The following is a 20,402-nucleotide window of genomic DNA, read 5'->3' on the forward strand; positions in this document are numbered from 1 at the left end:
GTCACACCTTTTGACCTGGAAATCCTGTGCCAATGTGGAGGTGGTTTTAATTATTATAAAGGTTTATTTAAGCATTTGTGGTGGAGACTCTGTGTATATGACAGAATCTATTAATAATCATGTCCCTCACTTTTGAGTGGAATATTTTCCTATGTCCTTTTTAAGCCTTGGCAAGAAGCCACATCAGAAGCAATATGAATGGTTTCTAGAGTATGTAATAAAGATGAGAAGGCAGGATTAAAAACTCTGTGTTTTATTCCAAATATTGGACTTTCTGAAATCAAGGCAGTTGGGACTGTTATTTGGAAATAATTGAGTACATCATTATAGTCAACATTACCAGCATACAAAGGGAACCCCCACCCCCCCATTTGTTTTAAGTTTGTAGTGTGATGTCCATGAGTAAATACCTTGGACACAAGAAGAGTCTAATTATAGGTGTTATAGTAAGCCCCTTTTTGTCTTTACTTGAGGAGTAGCATCATGGTACAGGATAGCACCCAAAGTGTTTTGAATGAATGAAGTAACTACTTCAATGTTAGGTTCTAGCAACAGACAAGCAGTTCAAGCGGGGGCGGGGGGATATCACTGGTTGACAACATATATAATTTATATATTTTAACAGGGTTGGAATGTGTATGGGGAGGGTTTCAATGATAATAGCTTATGTCTGGATAAAGGAGAGACAATTGAGATTTTGGGAGTTGGATTATCAATAGAATTCTGACCAATGAGCTAAATGCTTTCTATGTGGTGGATTTAGTTCTGTAAAAGCATGGTTCTCTAATAAATTCATACTTCTCCAGTGAACAGATAACAAATATGTGTCAACGTTTTATTTAGCTCAAGTGGAAATACATGAAGGTCACCCAAATGAGAGCAAAGACTATTAAGAGCTTGCAAGTGAGGCAGCTCATCTATTGAGTTTGGCAGACTCAAAAGCAATCAGGGAGAGCGCTGGGTGTGGTGGTGCAGGCCTGTAATCCCAGCAGCTCTGGAGGCTGAGGCAAGAGGATCACAAGTTCAAGGCCAGCCTCAGCAATTTAGTGAGGCCCTGTCTTAAAATAAAAAAGAAAAATGGCTAGGGATGTGGTTCAGTGGTAAAAAGTGAAAAAACAAAAACCCTCTGGGTTCAACCTCCAATATCTCCCACCTCCAAAAAAAAAAAAAAAAAAATCAGGGAGAAGGGAAACTTTACATTGGTGAAAAAAGGACACTTCTGGTATGTTCTGATTAAAGGTTGTAGGAAAGCTGGAGGTAGGCTAATTAGAAGTGAGAATCCTATGTGGTTGGTCTAGCAAATATATTTGACTTTCTCTAGTTGATCGTGGCTGACTAGAATAGGACATTTGGCAACATTCTTGAAGAAATTCTGACCATTTTTAGCTGATTTCTGTAGAAGTCACAGTTTGGTTTATGTGAATAAGAGTCTTTTCATATGTGGTCTACCTTTTGTCCATTTGTTCTTAAATTTCACATTAATAAGAGAGCTAGCAAAATACAGAACTAATTCCACAAGGATATGAGAAATTGAGATTCAAATAATCGCTGAAGAAAGGAAAGCTGAAATAAAACTGCTAAAATGATACTGTTTCTCAGGACAATACAATCCTTTTATTTTTTGGGGGGGGGGCAGGGGTACCAGGGATTGAACTTGATCACTGAGCCACATCCCCAGCCCTATTTTGTATTTTATTTAGAAACAGGGTGTCACTGAGTTGCTTAAGCACTTCACTTTTGCTGAGGCTGGCTTGGAACTCACGATCCTCCTGTTTCAGCCTCCTGAGCCACTGAGATTACAGGTGGGCACCACTGCGCCCAGCTGTCATTATTTTTTTGTACTAAATCCCAGGCCCTTTTCCCCATTACATCTCATCACTTTTCTACCAGTTAATCCCTGACTTTGCCAAGTTGTACAACTTTGGGGGCTCTAATCAATGATTATTCAAACGAAGTTACGATTCCTGAGGGTGTCAGATGACCATTACCTGGGTTTATTAAAAATTTCTCTGCAATGAAACAAATTAAATGATCACACAATAGGGCTGGGGTTGTGGCCCAGCGGTAGAACGATCACCTAGCATGTGCAAGGCCCTAGGTTTGATCCTCAGCACCACATAACAATAAATAAGTAAAATAAAGGCATTGTGTCCAACTACAACTAAAAAATATATTTTTTTAAAAGATCACATAATAATTTTGTGGATTTGTTTCCAAGTTTTGGATTAAATTTCAAGTATTATCTCATTTAATTGATTATTTTTGCGGTGCTGGAGATCAAACCCAGGGCCTCAAACATACTAGGTAAGTGCTCTACTACTGAGGTACATCCCCAGCCCCTAACTCATTAAATCTTTTTTTTTTTCCCCTTAACTCATTTAATCTTAACCACAGTCCAATGCAACTAACCTATTGTGATAGAACAATTATTATTCCCTTTTTCGAATGAAAAAAAAAAAGCAAGACACAGGTTAAGAAATTTAAGGAATTATTAGTAGTAAGAATAGTTGAGCGCTGGCTGCACTGCCGTTTTGGGTTCAAAGACTGAGGAAAGCACAGCTGTAGTATGTGGGCAAGACCAATGCTGTTTTTCGTTGTTTTACTTCCAACCCTTTATGTTGCTTCTGAGTCCAACATCCTTTTGTAAGACCGTTTATAGGTGTGGAAAGAGAGTTCTGGCTGAGAGTTCATAAGCTGGTCTCCATGTCACGGTTTGCTTTGCTTGCTGTGCTGTTTCTTCACTTGTAAGAGAGATAGAAAAATGTTCTCTGAATATTCAGGTGCTGGAGAGGGGCATTTAAGGTAAAGTTACAAAACTAATGTTGAAAGGTCGTATCTTCAGTTGGGTTGGTTTCCAGAGCCCGCTGGTGGAAGAGCTCCTAATCTTTGAGTTTCCGTGTAGAAAGGTGTCTTCCATCCTTTGTAGCACAGGCTGCCCGCCTCTTACGTAGGTCCAATCCTAGGCCCCGCCTCCAAACGCCGCCTGGTTGTCAAGGAAACAAGGACGCCCGAGTGGGCCTGTTCTCCTTCCTTGGGGCCCCCAGGTGGGGCACGCTACGACGCATGCGCATGATAGGCGGCGAAGGCACCGCGGTGGCTGCCGGGACTGAGCGCCTAGCCGCCCGATCAGGAAGTGGCGGGCGGAGCCCAGGGCCGAGTCGCCGCCGCCGCCGCCGCCGCCGCCGCCGCCAGAGGCGAGACCCCGACCTGGTGGGTCAGCGCCGGGCGTGCGTGCGGGCAGGCGGGGGCGCTGAAGAGGAGCAGGAAGGGGCGGCCGTGCCGGCGTGGGCGGCTGGCGGAGGCGGAGGCGCAGGGAGGCTGTAGCGGCGGGTCGCGTGGGGCTATCTTCCTCGCTCAGGTAGGGGCTGTGGCCGCCAAGTGAGGGGTGCCGAGCCGGGGATCGCTGTTCTTCGGTCTTGAGGCGCGCCTCCTCTACCCAAGCTGATGAGCTTGTCCTCAAACCTTCGGGAGCCTGGGCTGCCGTTCTCTACGCGAAACATTTCAAATATGCCAACAGTTCCCTGCGAGCATTGTCTTTTAGGCCGGAGGTTCATTTAGCAAACTTTTGGGTTGGATAAAGGGAAAATTCACAGTCGGTGAGCTGATTGTGCCTCCTCCTATACCCCCAAGTTTCCATTAGAAGTAGCCGAGCGAAACGTGTGTGTAACATGGTGCCCCACTAAGGGCTGTGATTTAGGGACTGGCACACGGATTGTTTTTTTCAGCTGCCTTTTTTTTTTTTTTAAATGGTTTGTAATGATTCCCAACTTTAATTATAGTAGTTTTCTACAAATTCTGAAGACGTTTTCCAAAGCAGAACGTTGCGGTCCCTTTTTCATCCACTTCCACATTGCTGTCACTTAGGAGGTAACCACCCTCTTAGCTCCCAGCTATTCATAGTAGTTGCTTAGGCGCCAGTGGCACCTCTGAGGCTGAGGCTGAGGCCGAGAGAGGAGAAAAACAGGAAAAGTAAAAAGGCTGAGAGGTCTGTTGGAGGGAAGAACGTGGGCCGTGGAGCCCCGCCAGCTTCTTTGAGTTTTGGTGGCTTTTTATTTGTTTGCTTGTTTTTTTTTAAAATGGACATGAAGATGTGTCCTGTTTGCGACATGTGCCAGTACTGAGATTTAAAACTCAATACAAATTTTGAAAAAAGAAGAATTAGGTGGAGCATGCTACAGTGAAAGACACATTGTTGTAGGTGCCCTTGAACATGGTACCCCATAGGTTGCTTTGTTTTAGAGACCTTTACTAGGATTCATTCTAGATCTGGTGTTAAGGAGTACTTGACTTTAAAAGTCAGAAAGAATACCCTTGTCCTTCCAGCTGTGTGACCTTAACTGTGCCTTTTCCTTTCAGATTTCACACATTGAAATAGTAGTAACACTAATAACTATTCTCTCATACAGTTGTGAGGGACTAATATTGTAAACATTTAGGTTTTTATGAACCGTATAGCTTTACTTAATCTGTCTTAAAAGTTGTTGGTAAAATCCTGTATTAATGATCTACCTTCATAAGGTGAAATAAACAAATGTTTCCTGTGTGTTTACAATCTGCTTTTTTCTTCCATCTTCTCACTTGCAAATTTCTTTTCTTTAGTTCTTGACCTCACACTTTTCCAAGTTCCAAGGCTTTCCCATCTTCCTTACTCTGGTACCAATCATTTTTTTATTTCTTAGAGATTCAAAATGGGAATAAGATTTCTATGGCTTTATTATTGAAAAAAATTCACACATATTTTCTCACTTTATTTTTACATATATATAAATGTGTAATATATATATATATATATATATATATATATATATATATATATATATATATATATTAGTGTCCTTGTTTTACTTATGATGAAATTAAATTAGAGGTCTTGTGGATTGTTTAGCCATATGGCTGTTAGGAATTGAAGCTGAAAGAAGGCAGAACTCTTATTCATGGTTCAATGACTCTTCACTTCTCACTTAACTGAAATTCACAGTGATTATTATTATTTTTTTTTAATATTTATTGTTGTAGTTGAACACAATACCTTTATTTTATTTATTTTTATGTGGTGCTGAGGATCAAATCCAGGGCCTCCATGTGCGTATACGCACGCTCTACCACTGAGCCACAGCCCCAACCCTCACGGTGATTATTATTATTTTTTTAAAATTTATTTTTCAGTTTTCAATGGACACAACATCTTTTTTTTTTTAATTTTATTTTATGTGTTGCTGAGGATCGAACCCAGCGCTCCATGCATGCCAGGCGAGTGCGTTACCGCTTGAGTCACATCTCTAGCCCCTGATTATTCTTTATCAGTATTTATATTTTAATTTTTAGCACCCTGACTTACATTTTATTTATTCATTGTCCTTTGAACAAGGTGTTCAGTGCTTTCACGTTCTCATCTAAGCTGCCTAAAGACAAGGATTTATTTTCCAGAACTTTTCAAAGTTTAAAGCACAGTGCCACACAAACGGCAGTTTTCTTAGTAAAGCCTTTGTTAAAGGCTTGTGGAACCAATAATTATGAGGATAGCACAAGTGAAGGATGTCTTTTCTATTCAGTGTTCATTTAACAAGTATTTTTTGAGGTATCCTGTGCTTAAAGACTTGCAAAGTACAGGGAGAACCACCTATGATTTTTTTTGACTTTATGATAGTATAAAAGTGATACACATTCAGGAGAAAACACACTTTGAATTTTAATCTTTTCCTGGGTCAGCAACATGTAGTACTATGTTCTGTCATGATGCTGGGCAGTAGCATTTAACTTGCATCTCCCAGCCAGCCATGAATTACGGGGGCAAACAACTGATACTCTATGGTGGACTGTGTTGCTAAGCTGGGTATTCTGTAGGTTAGGTGTACAAAATGCACTTTTAGCTTATGTTTTCAGTTTACCATGGTCTTATTACCATTACCATGGTAACCCCAAATCAAGAAGCACTTACTTGTATGAGAGTTTTTTTTTTTCCCCTCCAACTTAACATCAGTCTAAACACTTAAACACTTAGTCTAAACACTTAGTTAGATTGAGCTCTTCCTAGACCCTGCACAGGATTATTTTTTAGAGTCTTGTTGGTCGACTTGTAGCTCTGCTTGTTGTATAGCAGAGTTTTAGCATTGGGGCAGGGGAAGAAGAAATCATTTAGTTCCACCTCTCCTAATCAGAAAATTTCTCTAGACATTTCTAGCAAATACTATTTTTAGTTAATGATCAAGAATTAACAGTTTTAAAAGTATTCCATTTCATTTATAAGCAGTTCTGATTTTTTTTTTTTTGCAACAAACCTAAATTTATCTCCTACTTTATGTCCAGTGGTCCTGATGTTGTTTTTAGAGCAATGTTGTCTAATAGAAATATAAGCTTACAAGTGTGACCCACACTTGTAATTTAAACTTTTCTAGTAGTTATATTTTTTAAAATGTAAAAATTGATGCAATTAATTTTTTTAAAAAATAGTTTTTTAGTTGTAGATCAATGTAATACCTTTATTTATTTTTATGTGGTGCTGAGGATCAAACCCAGAGCCTCACATGTGCCAGGCAAGCGCTCTACCATTGAGCTCCAACCCCAGCCCCGTGAAATTAATTTTAATATTTAACCCAGCATGTCCAAAATATTATAAATACAACATGCAATTAATGTAAAATATCTTCATTAGTAATAACAGCATTTTTTTGGTATTAAGTGTTTGAAATCTGGTGTGTATTCTCCATTTTCAGTACATCTGAATTCTAGCCACACTTCATATGCTTAAAGGGCACCATATTGGCCAGACTCCGTGGTGCACTTATAGCAGCTTGGAAGGCTGAGGCAGGAGAATTGGGAGTTCAAAGCCAGCCTCAGCAACTTAGCGAGGCACTTAGCAACTCAGTGAGACCCTGTCTCTAAATAAAATATAAAAAAGGGTTGGGGATGTTAGTCAGTGGTTAAGCACTCCTGGGTTCAATCATCAGTACCCAAAACAAACAAACAAACAGAAGAATACCATATTGGACAGCACAGTTCTAGAGAGCTTTAGAGAATAATTCTGGTTTTTCTTTCTCTACCACTTACTACTTGCCCAGTACATATTAAGCACTTTTTTGGGTGAATAAATAAGTGACTAAGTACTAATATAGCAGATCATTTTATTTGGGAAATATCTTGTTGACATTTTTGGATTTGGCATACAGATTTGAGTGATTTGAATCTGTACTACAGATAATTTATTTTTATCTTTTTAGCATTATGGATCCAAGCCTATTGAGAGAAAGGGAGCTGTTCAAAAAACGAGCTCTTTCCACTCCTGTAGTAGAAAAGCGTTCAGTGTCTTCTGAGTCATCATCATCATCATCATCGAAGAAAAAGAAAGCAAAGGTAGAACATGGAGGATCATCAGGCTCTAAACAAAATTCTGGTTAGTAAAAATCATGTAGGATTGTTTGATTTTTATTTTTTAGAAAACCATTTAGTAATGGCAAGTTCAACATTAATATTGATTTTTAGACATTTGGTGAAATATAAGGGATGGGATGATAGAGAATTTAAGCATATTAAATGTTAATTGTGTTGTGTGTTTAATATTTAGATTATTACTTTAAAAGGACAACTTCATTAAAGTTTAGTTTGCATTCCATATAGTTCATTCATTTTAAGTGTACAATTCAAATATATTCCTTTCCAATTTTAGAACATTTCTATCATTGCCAAAAGGTCCAGTGTGCCCATTTGTAACACTATTCCTGCCCTAGTCCCAGATAACCAATAACCTATTTTCTGTCTGTCTCTATATGCCTTTTCTGGACACTTCTATAAATGGAATTGTGTAATGTGGGCTTTTATTTGTGGCTTCTTTTATTTAGTATATTTTTGTGTTTCATCTGTGTTGTAGGATTATATCAGTATTTTATTCCACTTTATGGCTGAAGAAGTTTTTGACTCTCTTGAATAGCACTGCTACGAACATTATGTATAAGTCTTTATATAGACATATTTTTATTTCTCTTGAATAGAGAAATAGGAGTGGAATTTCTGGATCATGTGGTAAATTTATGTTTGATCCCCTCCCCACTGGGATTGAATCTGGGGCTGACCATTGAGCTACATCCACTTTATTTTTATTTTAAGACAGGGTCTCTGTAAAATTTTCAGACTGACCTTGAACTTGTGATCCTCCTTGCCTTAGCTTGCTGAGTAGCTGGGATTACAGGCCTGCGTCAAGGTGCCTGACTATATTTAACTTTTTATAAAATGATGGAAAAGGTTGTACCATTATATAATCTCACCAAAAGTAGGAGGATTCTAGTTTTTTCTCATCTGTATCAACATTTGTGATTCCTTTTCTTTTTGATCATAGCTTTTCCTAGTGGGTGTGAAGAGGTATCATTATCATTTTAATATGTATTTCCCTAATGACTAGTAGTATGAACATGACCAGATGTGTAATTTCCTTGGTGAACTATCTATTTGTATTTTTTTTTGCCCATTTAAAAAAGTGGGCTATTTGTCTTTCTGTTGGTTTGGAACCATTCTTTTTTTTTTTTTTTTTTTCTCATTACCAGGGATTCAACTCAGGGGCACTTGACCACTAAGCCACATCCCCAGCCTTATGTTGTATTTTTTTTTTTAATATTTATTTTTTAGTTTTAGGTGGACACAATATCTTTACTTTACATTTATGTGGTGCTGAGGATCAAACCCAGTGCTTCATGCATGCTAGGTGAATACTTTACCACTGAGCCACAACCCCAGCCCCCTATTTTGTTTTTTATTAAGAGACAGAGTCTCACTGAGTTGTTTTGCACCTCGCCTTTTGCTGAAGCTGGCTTTGAACTTGTGATACTCTGCCTTAGCCTCCCCAGTTGCTGGGATTACAGGTGTGCACCACTGTGCCCAGTTAATTAGCAGAAATTTTGTTTTGTGTTACCAGGAATTGAACCCATGAATGCTCTTCTGAAGAGCTCATCCCTAGCCTTAATTTTTTTAAATGTTGTTGGTGGACTTTTTATTTTATTTATTTATATGTGGCACTAAGAATCGAACCTAGTGTCTCACACATGCTAGGCAACTATGCCTAGCCACAACTCCATCCCATCCCCAACCCTTTTCAAATTTTCTTTCTAGATAGGATCTTGCTAGGTTGCCCAGGCAGGTCTTAAAGGTATGATCATCTTGCCTCAGTCTCCCAAGTAGCTGGAATTATAGGTATGTGCCACCAGGCCTGCCTAAAAGTTTTTAATTTTGATGAAACCCAACTTAGCAATTTTTTTTCATTTATGTTTTTGGTGTCATTTCTAAGAAAGCTCTCCCTGATTCTATATTTCCTTCTAAGAGTTTTATAGTTTTAGCTTTTTGACTTAGGTCTGTAGTATGTTTGAGTTACTTTTGTGTATGGTTTAACATAAGCACCTAAATTTCAAAGTAGATTTGGTGAATTCAAAGTGAGTTTAGGCTCTTATATTAAACCATACACAAAAATTAACTCAAACTTATAGACCTATGTATAAGAGCTAAAATTATATTTCACTGTCCCAGTGCCATTTCTTGAACATTTTTTTTTTTTTTTTTTAATTTTTATGTGGTGCTGGATTGGACCCAGTGCCTCACTCATGCTCAGCAAATACTCTACCACTGAGCCACAATCCCTGGCCCTGAACAGACTATTTTTAACCTCATTTGAATTGCATTGGCCCTCATGTTGTGTATCAGTTGACTATTGATGAGGCATTTTATGTCTGGAGTCTCAGTTTGATTTCATTGACTTATTTGTCTATTTTTATGCCAGGACCACACTTTCTTGGTAGTGTTGTGGTTTAAGTTTTAAGATTAAGAAATATAAATCCGGCCAGCACTGTGGTGCACGCCTGTAGTCCCAGCAGCTTGGGAGGATGAGACAGGAGAATCGCAAGTTCTAAGCCAGCCTCAGCAAAAGCAAGATGCTAAGCAACTAGTGAAATAAAAATAAAAATACAAAAATAGGGCTGGGGATGTGGCTCAGTGGTCAAGTGCCCTTGAGTTCAGTGTAAATCTAGACTGGGGATATATCTCAGTTGGTAAAGTGCTTGCCTTGCATGCATAAGGCCCTGGGTACAATTCCCAACACTACCAAAAAAAAAAAAAAGTGTAAATCCGTGGACTATTATGTAGCTCTGTGGTAGAATACTTGCCTACTAAGCACAAGGCCCTGGATTCAATCCCTAGTACTAGTGAAAAATAAAACAGAGAACGTATTAGTCCTTTAGCTTTATTCTTTTTTTTTTTTTTTAAGATTATTTTGTTTTGTTTTTTTTTGGATCTTTTGCATAATTTTAAGATCAGTTTGTTAATCAACATCTGTAAAAAACCAGCTGGGACTTTGGGTCTTGCTAGGTTGCTAATAATCTCTATTAGATTCAATATATAAATCAGTTTGAAGGATAATTTCTACCTTAAAAACATTAGGTCTTCCAGTTAGTTAACTTCCATATCTTTCTATTTATTTACATTTTAAATTTATTTCAATAATGTTTTGAGTTTTTAATGTATAAGTTAATTTCACACTTATTTTGTTAAATTTATTCCCAAGTATTTTACTCTTTTTTTGTGAATATTTTATTCTTTTTGATGTATTATAAGTGGAATTATTTTCTTTTTTTTTTTAAATATTTTTTTTTAATTGTAGATGGACATAATACCTCTGTTTTATTTTTATATGGTGCTGAGGATTGAATCCAGGGCCTTCCATGTGCGCGGCGAGCACTGTACCACTGAGCTACAACCCCAGCCCTGGAATTATTTTCTTAATTTGATATTTTTGATTGTTCATTACCAGTATGTAGAAATGCAGTACATTTTATACATTGATTTTGTATGCTGTAACATTGTTGAACTTATTTTTTGTTTCTAGTAGGTTTTTATGTGAATTCCTTAGAATATTCTACATCAATATTATGCCATCTAGGAATAAAACCAGTTTTGTTTTTTCTCTTCCAATATGATGTCTTTTATTTCTTTTCCTTGCCTGTCTGATATGGTGTTGACTACAGGTAGTGACAGTTGATTGTCTTCGCCATCTTTCTAATCTCTTTGCTATTATATATGGTATTATTGCAGGTTTTTGTAGATAGCCTTTATTTGGTTGAAGAAGTTCCCTGCTATTTCTAGTTTGTTGAGAGTGTCTGTTTGTAAATGGGTTTTGGATGTTGTCACATGCTTTTTCTATATCAAATGAGATGATTGTGTTCTTTTATTCTATTAATATATCAATTGGTTTTCATTTGTCAAATCAGCCTTGCATTCCTGGAATAAATCCAACTTGGTCACGTTATATAATTGTTTTTATTGTTGCAGTGTTCAATTTGCTGGTATTTTGTCCAGGATTTTGGCATTTCTATTCATGAGGGATATGGTCAGTACTTTTATTTTCTCGTGCTGCCCATCAGGGTAATTCTGGTCTTCAATAATGATTTGTGCAGTGTTCCTCTTCTATTAATTTTTGGAAGAGTTTGTGAAGGTTTATTATTATTTCTTTAAAGATCTGGGTGAATTCTCTAGTGTGACCATTTGGGCCTGAGCTTTCCTTTGTGTTTAGCTCTGTAGGATGGCTTCGTCTGTTCTATTCTCGAATTAATTTTGATACTTTGTATCTTTTTAGGAGTCTATCCATTTTATTATCTACATTGTCTGGAGTTTTTCAAAGTGCTCTCTTAAAATCCTTTTGATTTCTCTAGGATCAATGGTGATGTTCTCTCTCTCTCTCTCTCTCTGATACCAGGTATTGAACGCATGGTGCTTACTCACTGAGCCACATCCCCAGCCCTTTTTTTTTTTTTTTTTTTTGAGACATGGTCTTACTAATTTAGGGCCTTGATAAATTGCTGAGGCTGGCTTTGAGCTTGTGCTCTTCCTGCCTCAGCCTCCTGAACTGCTGGGATTATAGGTGTGTGCCGCTATGCCTGGCTCTCACATTATTTTTTTGTTTTTAGTTGTAGATGGACACAATACCTTTATTTATTTTATGTGGTTCTGATAATTGAATCCTCTCATGTGCTAGGCAAATAATCTACCACCACTGAGCCACAACCCTCACATTACTTTTAAAATATTATCTATTCTCATTTTTCCATATTTCTTTTCAAACCTTCTTATATGAGTATAAACTTAAAATAGCACCCATAATTGTATTGAAAGTTTTATATTCTGAATTTAGTTTTCACTTTTTTTTTTTAACATTTTATTTTATTTTATTTTTTTGAGAGAGAGAGAGAGAGAGAATTTTAATATTTATTTTTTAGTTTTCCGCGGACACAACATCTTTGTTTGTATGTGGTGCTGAGGATCCAACCCGGGCCGCGTGCATGCCAGGCGAGCGCGCTACCACTTGAGCCACATCCCCAGCCCTTAGTTTTCACTTTATATACCAAATATTTTTTCTGTTATCATAGTATTCAATGACTTTTTAATAATCTATTAAGTTCATGTGCTATATTTAATTAAAGACTTATTTGCTTCCAAATTTTTGTTATTCTGAATAGTGCTAGTACAAACCCTTTTCTCAGGGGCGTTTTACCACTGAGCTACATCCCTTATCCTTTTTATTTTACTTTTAAAATTTGAGACAGGATCTCATTAAGAGCGTCTTGTTAACTTGCTGAGACTGATCTTGAACATGCATTTCTCTTTCCTCAGCCTTTTCAGATGCTGTAATTACAAGCGTGTGCCACTGTGCCTGGTGATCCTTTATCTTTCAAACTAATTTCTCAGGATAAACATCCAGGAGTGTCATTTCTGGCCTAAGGGCAGCTAAGGTTAAGAGCATGTGTTGTTAGCAAAACAGTATTAAGATCATAAAATATCATAAAATCTATACAGCCCTTGAAATTTCAAGAAATGAAATTGCTGTGTTTCTTAATAGGTGTTGGGTGGTTTTAATATTAATCTTTTGACTCTAATAATCGTCTTATTTTCACTTTTTTTGTAGTCTTTTTTGCATTAAGTACATTAGTCCTCAAGAGTGTGAATATGAGAGGTAAAAAGAAAGAACAAACTTCAGTGTAATTTAATGAGTATAATATTAAGTTTTAGTTTGAAAATTGGCTGGGCTTTTCTAGAACATTTATTTCTTATTGAACAAAAAGTCAGTTTTTTGAGACTTTTATGCAGGTATACTTGAGGACCTTCTGATTATTTTGAGACTTTTTACTACAAAGAACTCAAGTTATTAGAAAATATGTTGTCTTCAATAAATGAGAAAATATTGCTTTTTAGTAACCAAGACTTTATATATAAGTGGAATAATTTTATTTTGGATGTAGAAACACATCTGAAATAGCATATTTGTTACCCAAATACTATTTTTTAGTTTACATGAATGGTTTAGATATAGATTATTTTAGCATCATTAGCCTTGCTTTGTTTTCCAGTTTAACTTTTGTTGTTTAGTGTTGAACTCCAGAAATTTTTTTATTCTAGAAATAATTTATTCATTTTTCGATGTGTCACATTAAATAGATGGGTAAATTCACATTTATGAAGTTTTACTTTATTTAATGAGAGTAATACATAGACAAAAAGTACATATTTCACTTGTTTTCCACTTCTAGGAATCTTTTACCCAAAGTCAGAGTCAGTTTTATAGTAAAAGTTGGCCTCAGGGAAATTTTCTTTAATCTCGGGAGAGGCTAAAGCTGCTTTTAAAGGTTTTGTTCACCTTCTGTAGGAGCTAGACCACTTCAGTATCTCGTTTTCTGATGTTGTCCATCATGCTTCTAAGAGGGTTGGGTTCACTTTTCAAGTCTTTCACAGTTTTGTTTTTTACACAGCAGCAGCAGTCAAGCACTTCATAAAGGAAAGCCAGCACCACTAAAGATACTACAGTAAATATAAATAAAAGCAGAATGACAAAGCAGGCAGTGTTCCAATTATCATGGAAAGGGTAAATTTTTTGAACTTGAAAACCAAGATACTGATAAACAGAGGTGGTGGTTTCGTTCCAGTGACTGGAAGCCATTCTTAGAGATTCCACTTCTTGTATTGCTCTTTTGAATCTATAAAAAGGTAGAAAATGAATATATGTAACCAAACTACAGATTTGTCCATTCAAATCTCAGTTCTAAGATTTCTTAGTAAATTTATATAGGCAACATGAGTCTTCCTTAGTATCTAAAAGATTTAATTACTGAATTGTATTTTTAAGTGCTTTATGCCAAATATTTAAACCACACTTTTGTATATCATTGGTTAAATAAATATTTGTGTTTAACATTCATTTATAGAAATTAAGTGCTAATATGGGGGAACAAGGCAGTTGACTATATTTAAGCTTGAATAAATAACTTATCAATGAGCAATTATTGATTAAAAATTTTGGAGTTTTAAGGTTGTGTTCTTCAGACTGCTTCTGGAAAAGCTTTGTCATTGCCTGTATGTATTCTTCTTACCTTGGGTCAGTGTATTTCTGTCTTCTGTTTTTACTTCTTTAAACTTTAATGACAGATGTTTTGCATCAGGAAAGAGGAACCAAATGAAAAATAGCAGAGAAAGAAAAAGCCAAATAATGGCAGTTTTCAGAATGAGGATAAAATAAAATTTTAGACTAAGTTTCCTGTGAAGAGAACTCAATCTTGATATTGTTTGATATATAGATGATAGTATTAACTGTTTTATATATCTAAATGATCCATGAACACTATATTAAAACATACAAATTCAGCCCTTGATAAGGTATCTGCTATTAAATTACTATTCCATTTCACAAAGTAAACTAGTGAGTTAAATTTCAGTGTTCTTGCATTGTTTTGGTCTTGTTGACCCTACTTGTTAGATCTTAAATAGAAATTCAAAGATTAAACATTTGATAGTTTGGAACTAATGAGAAGCTAAATGAATTTTTATTTTCTTGGTCTCTTAAAGATACATTTTTAACCCAATTTAAAAGATTGTACTAAGACAATTTTGGAAATAAGAGGAAAAATGGTTCTATTTCCTTAATTCAATTGATTGCTATTACTTGGTATGCTTTTTCACTATATACTTGCAAGCAAGCTTTCATTCATCTTTACAACAAATGTTTATTACTCATCGTGTACCAAATACTTCTGGAGGTATCTTGTTTGCATGTTTCACATGGGGAAAACTTCAAGGTAGTACAGAAGTTTGAGTATAACAAATCCCCATGTGCTTATAAAACATACGTTTATCAACTCTTGATTACTCTATACCTCTACCCACTTGCTTCTATCACATGGATTATTTTAAGGTAAATTCCAGACATTTAATCTAGAAATATTTCAGTGTTTATCTCTAAAAGATGAAGACTCTGCTTTTAAATAAAAAAGTTCCATATTATTTTTGCATCCAAGCTCCATAGCAATATAATTGTTTAAGTTTGTTTTTTTAATATTTATTTTTTTTAGTTGAACTTGGACATAATACCTTTGTTTTATTTATTTATTTTTATGTGGTGCTGAGGATCGAACCCAGGGCATCGCATGTGCTAGGTGAGCGCTCTACCGCCGAGCCACAACCCCAACCCCTAAATTTGTTTTCTTAATACATATAATTTTAAATCTTTGGATTGAGAGAATAATATTTTCTAAAGTTTTTGTTTTCTATCCTAAATCAAATTTTCTTGGAAAATTGCTTTGCTTCTTTAATTGAGCATGCTTCTTTCCTTTTTTCCTTCCTGTATTTTGAAGGTTAAATTGATGATTTAGGGCAGAGTTAAAGGCTTAAATACATGTTTTTTTTTTTTTTAAATTTAAGAATTTCTTCAGTTTTGGTGTTTGGTGAACTTGAAGTGAGGGATGACAGACTTAATGGGTAGTAATTGAATTAATTGTGTTTCATAGTTCAGGAACATGCAAAAATACATTGTCTGGGCTTGGTGGCACACATCTGTAATACCAGTGACTCTGGAGGCTGAGGAAGGAGGATTACAAGTTCAAATCCAGCCTAAGCAACTTAAAGAGACCCTGTCTCAAAATAAAAAATAAATAGGACTGGGGGTGTGGTTAAACACCCCTGGGTTCAATCCCTGGTACCAAAAACAAACATTGTCAGGGGCCTGTGTTTGTAGCTTAGTAGTAGAGTGCTTGCTTAGCATGAGTGAGGCATTGGGTTTGATCCTCAGTGCCACGTTAAAAAAAAAAATAAGAAAAGGTATTGTGTTTATCTACAACTAAAAAAAATAAACCCCCCAAAATACATTGTTAGGAACTTAGGTATAGTACTTTCCATTACATTATAGTATTTTCAATGTCTGCACATCCAGCCTTTCAAAATTATCTACTTATCCTTTCAATTTTCTCTTCAGAACACATTCTTATGGGAAAGCAGGTCTGCTTCCTTGCATAACTTTGGGAAGCACCATTCACAGTTTTCCTTGGGGTGACTGTCATGAGCATCTTGGTATTACGTAATGTGGATGTCTTGATAGGCCATTTGTTGGTTGTTGCTGCCTTTGATTCTAATCACTATGCACATAATTATTGAAGTAACTCATAGAAACTTACTCATGTGGAGACAAAAGTTAGGTCTTATTTGACCTGGCTCTCCTAATACAGTAAAGGCATGTGAGGGTGCTTGGGCACGTGTACACACATCTTAAAAATGTCTGGCTTTTAATTGACCAAGTTATGTTCATGTCACAATGAATCCCACTATTATGTATACTTGTAATGCACCAACAAGAATTTTTTTTTAAGGCATTTGGCGCTCCCATAAGATTTTCAACATTGCAAAAATGCACATATTTTTGTGAGGGGTACCATACATTGTTACAGTGAAGCTTTACTTCAGTGTAAATGTTTCATGTCTTTTTTGAAGAACCCAGGTAATAGAGAAGGAGAGGAAGAGTAGGACCTTGGGGAACTAGAGGGAAGTGCCAGCTTGTATGAGTGGAAAAAGAGTAGGAAGAAGCACCTAAGGATCTAGCTGATGGTTTTACCTGTTCTAACCTGAGGCCTGTACGATCTCCAGCATTTATGGAAATAATACTTAGACTTTCTGTTAAGGCTGTTTACGTTGATCTCTTACTGAGATTTCCATCCCCCCCACCTCTGGTTCTGGAGTTGAACCCAGAGCCTTGAACATGCAAGGCAAGCTCACTACCACTGAGTACCCAACCTTATCTCTTTTTGAAATCTGGGAATCTGTTCTACAAGATTTTCTTCTAAATCTGGCATTAGAAGCAACTGTAGAAGGAACAGTAATAGGGAGAGAAAAGAGACTTGAGAAGAGTAATTTCTATATAATGCTTCTCAAATTAGATTAATCTATTATTAATGAACTTATTTAAAAATGTTGTTTCTCTGTTGATTTCAGATATCATTATAGCAGTTTTAAATAAAAATTAAAAGCCTTATCCACAATTCTACTTCTATAATGTAGAAAAAGTTTTAATTTTTTTCCTCTGGAAATTCACTACATAAATCTATAACTTGGACCTGGCTAAAATTATTTGGAAGTTATTATGTTGTATTTTAATTTACTATAAGACAACTTTTTTTAGTTTTGACTTTAAAACTAAAAAACTGGGGAGAAGTTTTAATAATGTATGCTGCCATTTCAAAATGAAATTTTAGAAAGATTAGAAAGTCGATTTAAGGAATCTCATATTCTCTTTATTTATTGATTGATTTTTATTTAAAAAATTTTTTTTTGTAGTTATAGATGGATAGATGCCTTTATTTTACTTGTATGTGATGCTAAGGATTGAACCCAGTGCCTCACACATGCTAGGCAAGCACTCTGCCACTAAGCTACAGCCCCAGCCCTATTCTCTTTATTTTGGAGGTACAACTATTTAAATTTTTTTAAGGCTCTCTTTCCTCTAAAAAGTAAATAAAAAGAGCAGGAGAGGAAGGGAAGGAAAAGGGGCAGGCAGGAAAGTAGGCAGGCAGGCAGAGACAAAACTAAATTAAATTATTTGAGGTTAACTTGTACCCATCTATGAACTCTTCTGGCTAAATAATGTAGGATTTCCTTTCATTTGAATCACTGTGTAATGATATGGAAAGGGTTTTGGAATATGTTGCGTTAAAAGAATGAGGTGCAGTACTGTGCATGTGAAAAAGGGAAAATAATATATATTCTTTTATATATATATAATATATATATATATATATTTTATATATATATATTATATACATATTAGTTGTAGTTGGAAACAGTACCCTTATTTTATTTATTTATTTTTATGTGGTGCTGAGGATCGCGGTGAGTCCTCTACTGCTGAGCCACAATCCCAGCCCTGTAATATGTACTCTTAGCTGTATCTGCACAAAAATTTTGCAAGGATTTAGAAGCCAATGACAGTGATTGTGGGAATGAGTGGAGAGGAAAGAGGGGCAGAGGAATATGCACAATTTTTACTTTGTTATCTTTTGATTTTTGAACCATTGGTATTTATTACTTGTTTAAACAAAAGCATGATCTATTTTGAAAGAAAGAAGATTACTGTTCTTTGCCTTTGAAATAAAGTTTTATTCCTTGTCTATATGTTATGTATCTACTCAATATAGCTATTGAGTTTTTTGTATCACTTTAAAAATTAAAATTGATAAACACTGTCATTTTGATTAGACTGTGTACTTTATTCACACATAAAATTCATATGATGATTTTGCTTGCAGTAATGACTGTGGAATAGCAATGTATGCCACCTCCATAGACCCTTGTATGCTTTGTGGGAAATGTCTAAGCAGTTTAGGAAAGAATTATATGTCAGGCTTATGATGTAAATTATGACAATTTGTGACTTGAGTGTATTGATAATTGATGAGCATCTCAATACATTCTTGCTTTAGTTAGCTTGTGGTTACATCTGAAACAAAGTAAACTTTATGGTATGGAGTTATTTTCCACTTTAATTTTTTTTGGGGTACCAGAGACTGAACTCAAGGGCACTCAACCACTGAGCCACATCCCCAGCCCTATTTTGTATTTTATTTAGAGACAGGGTTGTTATGTCTACTAAAATTTTTATTAACTATAATCAATTATCTGATTTTATAGTATTCAAATGTGAAAATATCATTATTGCAAGGTTGGTTAGCACCTTGCTGAGGCTGGCTTTGAACTCTCGATCCTCCTGACTTAGCCTCCTGAGCTGGTGGGATTACAGGCATGCTACAAGCGTGCTTCACAGTGCCCGGCTAATCTACTTTAAATTTAATGTGTATATTCTTTTAAAGTGTAGAGGAGCACTGGTAATTTTTTTGTGTTAAATTTAAGATAAATACTAAGTCTTACTTTGATGAATTAGACATGTAAAAATAAGTATACCATTAGGATTTTCTCCTATTCTGAGATTACATTTTTGAAACATTTAATTTATATCAGTTAAGTGCTTAAAGATGCCTTATAAAAAGCAAGAGAAAATGGCCAAAATATGTTAAAATAATCTGTTATAATTTTTGTGTTTTTGATTCTGCCCCTTTAAAATTGCATTGTAGAAATCAGGGAGTTTTAAATCAAATAACAAGTTTAAAGTTTTTTATTTAAACTTGTTGAAACACCGTTATTTTATTTTATTTATTTATATGCAATGCTGAGAATTGAATGCAATGCTGAGAATTGAACGCAGTGCCTCACAGATGCCAGACAAGTGCACTACTGTTGAGCCCCAGCCCTCAAATAACAGTTTTTTATAGTTACATTTATGTTATTTTTGATGTACTCCCTTTACCTGCTTTTCTTCTTATTTCAAAAGATCCCGGTGGAATATATATGGGGTAGGACTTAGAATTGTTCTGGAACCTTGGATTGCCAGATAAGAATAAAATTATGCTTTACCCTTTTTTAATGGCAAAAACCCCTTGACTTCTCTGGTGCTTGTAAGCATATCACTTTGAAATATGATCAGTTAAAAATAAGATAACTTATGATAAAATATGATCAGTTTAAATACAGAGCAACTCATTCAATTTAAGCTTTAGAGCTCTCCGAGATCAGTCATGCTGCTAAGTCCATTTAGTGAAACACTTAATGAGCATCCATCTGCACTAACTATGGATATATTACAAATAAAATATAGGCTGTTGAGAGTGTTTGAATAATGTGGGGTGGTCAGGGTTCTATTTATAATTTACCTGAATATAAGTTTTAAGTTAACAGTTTTATTTCACAAAGTACATTAACGGAAACCTTTTTTTGGCTGCCATATTTTGTATTGGAAGCAGTATGGTTTCTAGGTAATTAACCCAATAGTGTTGAACCTGGGGAGCTCTAATATCGGCAACCTCTGAACTTAGTAAGGGATATCCTGCTCCTGTTAGTTGAGTGCTATGAAATAGAAGGAATAGAAATTGTGAAACAAACAAAAAACCCCACCAAAGAGTAAATGAATTTAGCAGCAAGATAAAGGCAAAAGTTGGATCTTTAGGTCAGTATGTATAATATATTGAGCATGTATCTAAAGCATCTATTAAATAATGATATTCTCATGTTTG

At 35.7% G+C, this 20,402-nt stretch overlaps 2 protein-coding genes across 3 annotated transcripts in view; one reads left to right on the forward strand and one right to left on the reverse strand.

Moving 5' to 3' along the window:
- Positions 1 to 3,104: 3,104 nt before the first annotated feature.
- Gtf2e2 (general transcription factor IIE subunit 2) overlaps positions 3,105 to 20,402 on the forward strand; it is a 79,028-nt gene continuing 61,730 nt past the window's right edge. Inside the window, exons 1-2 of one of the 2 annotated variants that reach the window (XM_027939334.2) lie at positions 3,105 to 3,358; positions 7,218 to 7,390. In XM_027939334.2, coding sequence (XP_027795135.1) covers positions 7,222 to 7,390 — 169 coding nt within the window. In that variant the 5' untranslated portion in view covers positions 3,105 to 3,358; positions 7,218 to 7,221. Of the gene's footprint in view, positions 3,359 to 3,847; positions 3,868 to 7,217; positions 7,391 to 20,402 lie in introns of those variants that run through there. The other variant, XM_027939335.2, reaches the window with a different exon arrangement.
- Smim18 (small integral membrane protein 18) lies at positions 13,645 to 13,962 on the reverse strand. Its single transcript, XM_027939336.2, has one exon. The coding sequence runs from the start codon at positions 13,958 to 13,960 to the stop codon at positions 13,673 to 13,675; it is 288 nt and encodes a 95-aa protein (XP_027795137.1). The 5' UTR covers positions 13,961 to 13,962; the 3' UTR covers positions 13,645 to 13,672.

This window comes from Marmota flaviventris, chromosome 3 (assembly GCF_047511675.1).
Source record: "Marmota flaviventris isolate mMarFla1 chromosome 3, mMarFla1.hap1, whole genome shotgun sequence".
NCBI lineage: Eukaryota > Metazoa > Chordata > Mammalia > Rodentia > Sciuridae > Marmota > Marmota flaviventris.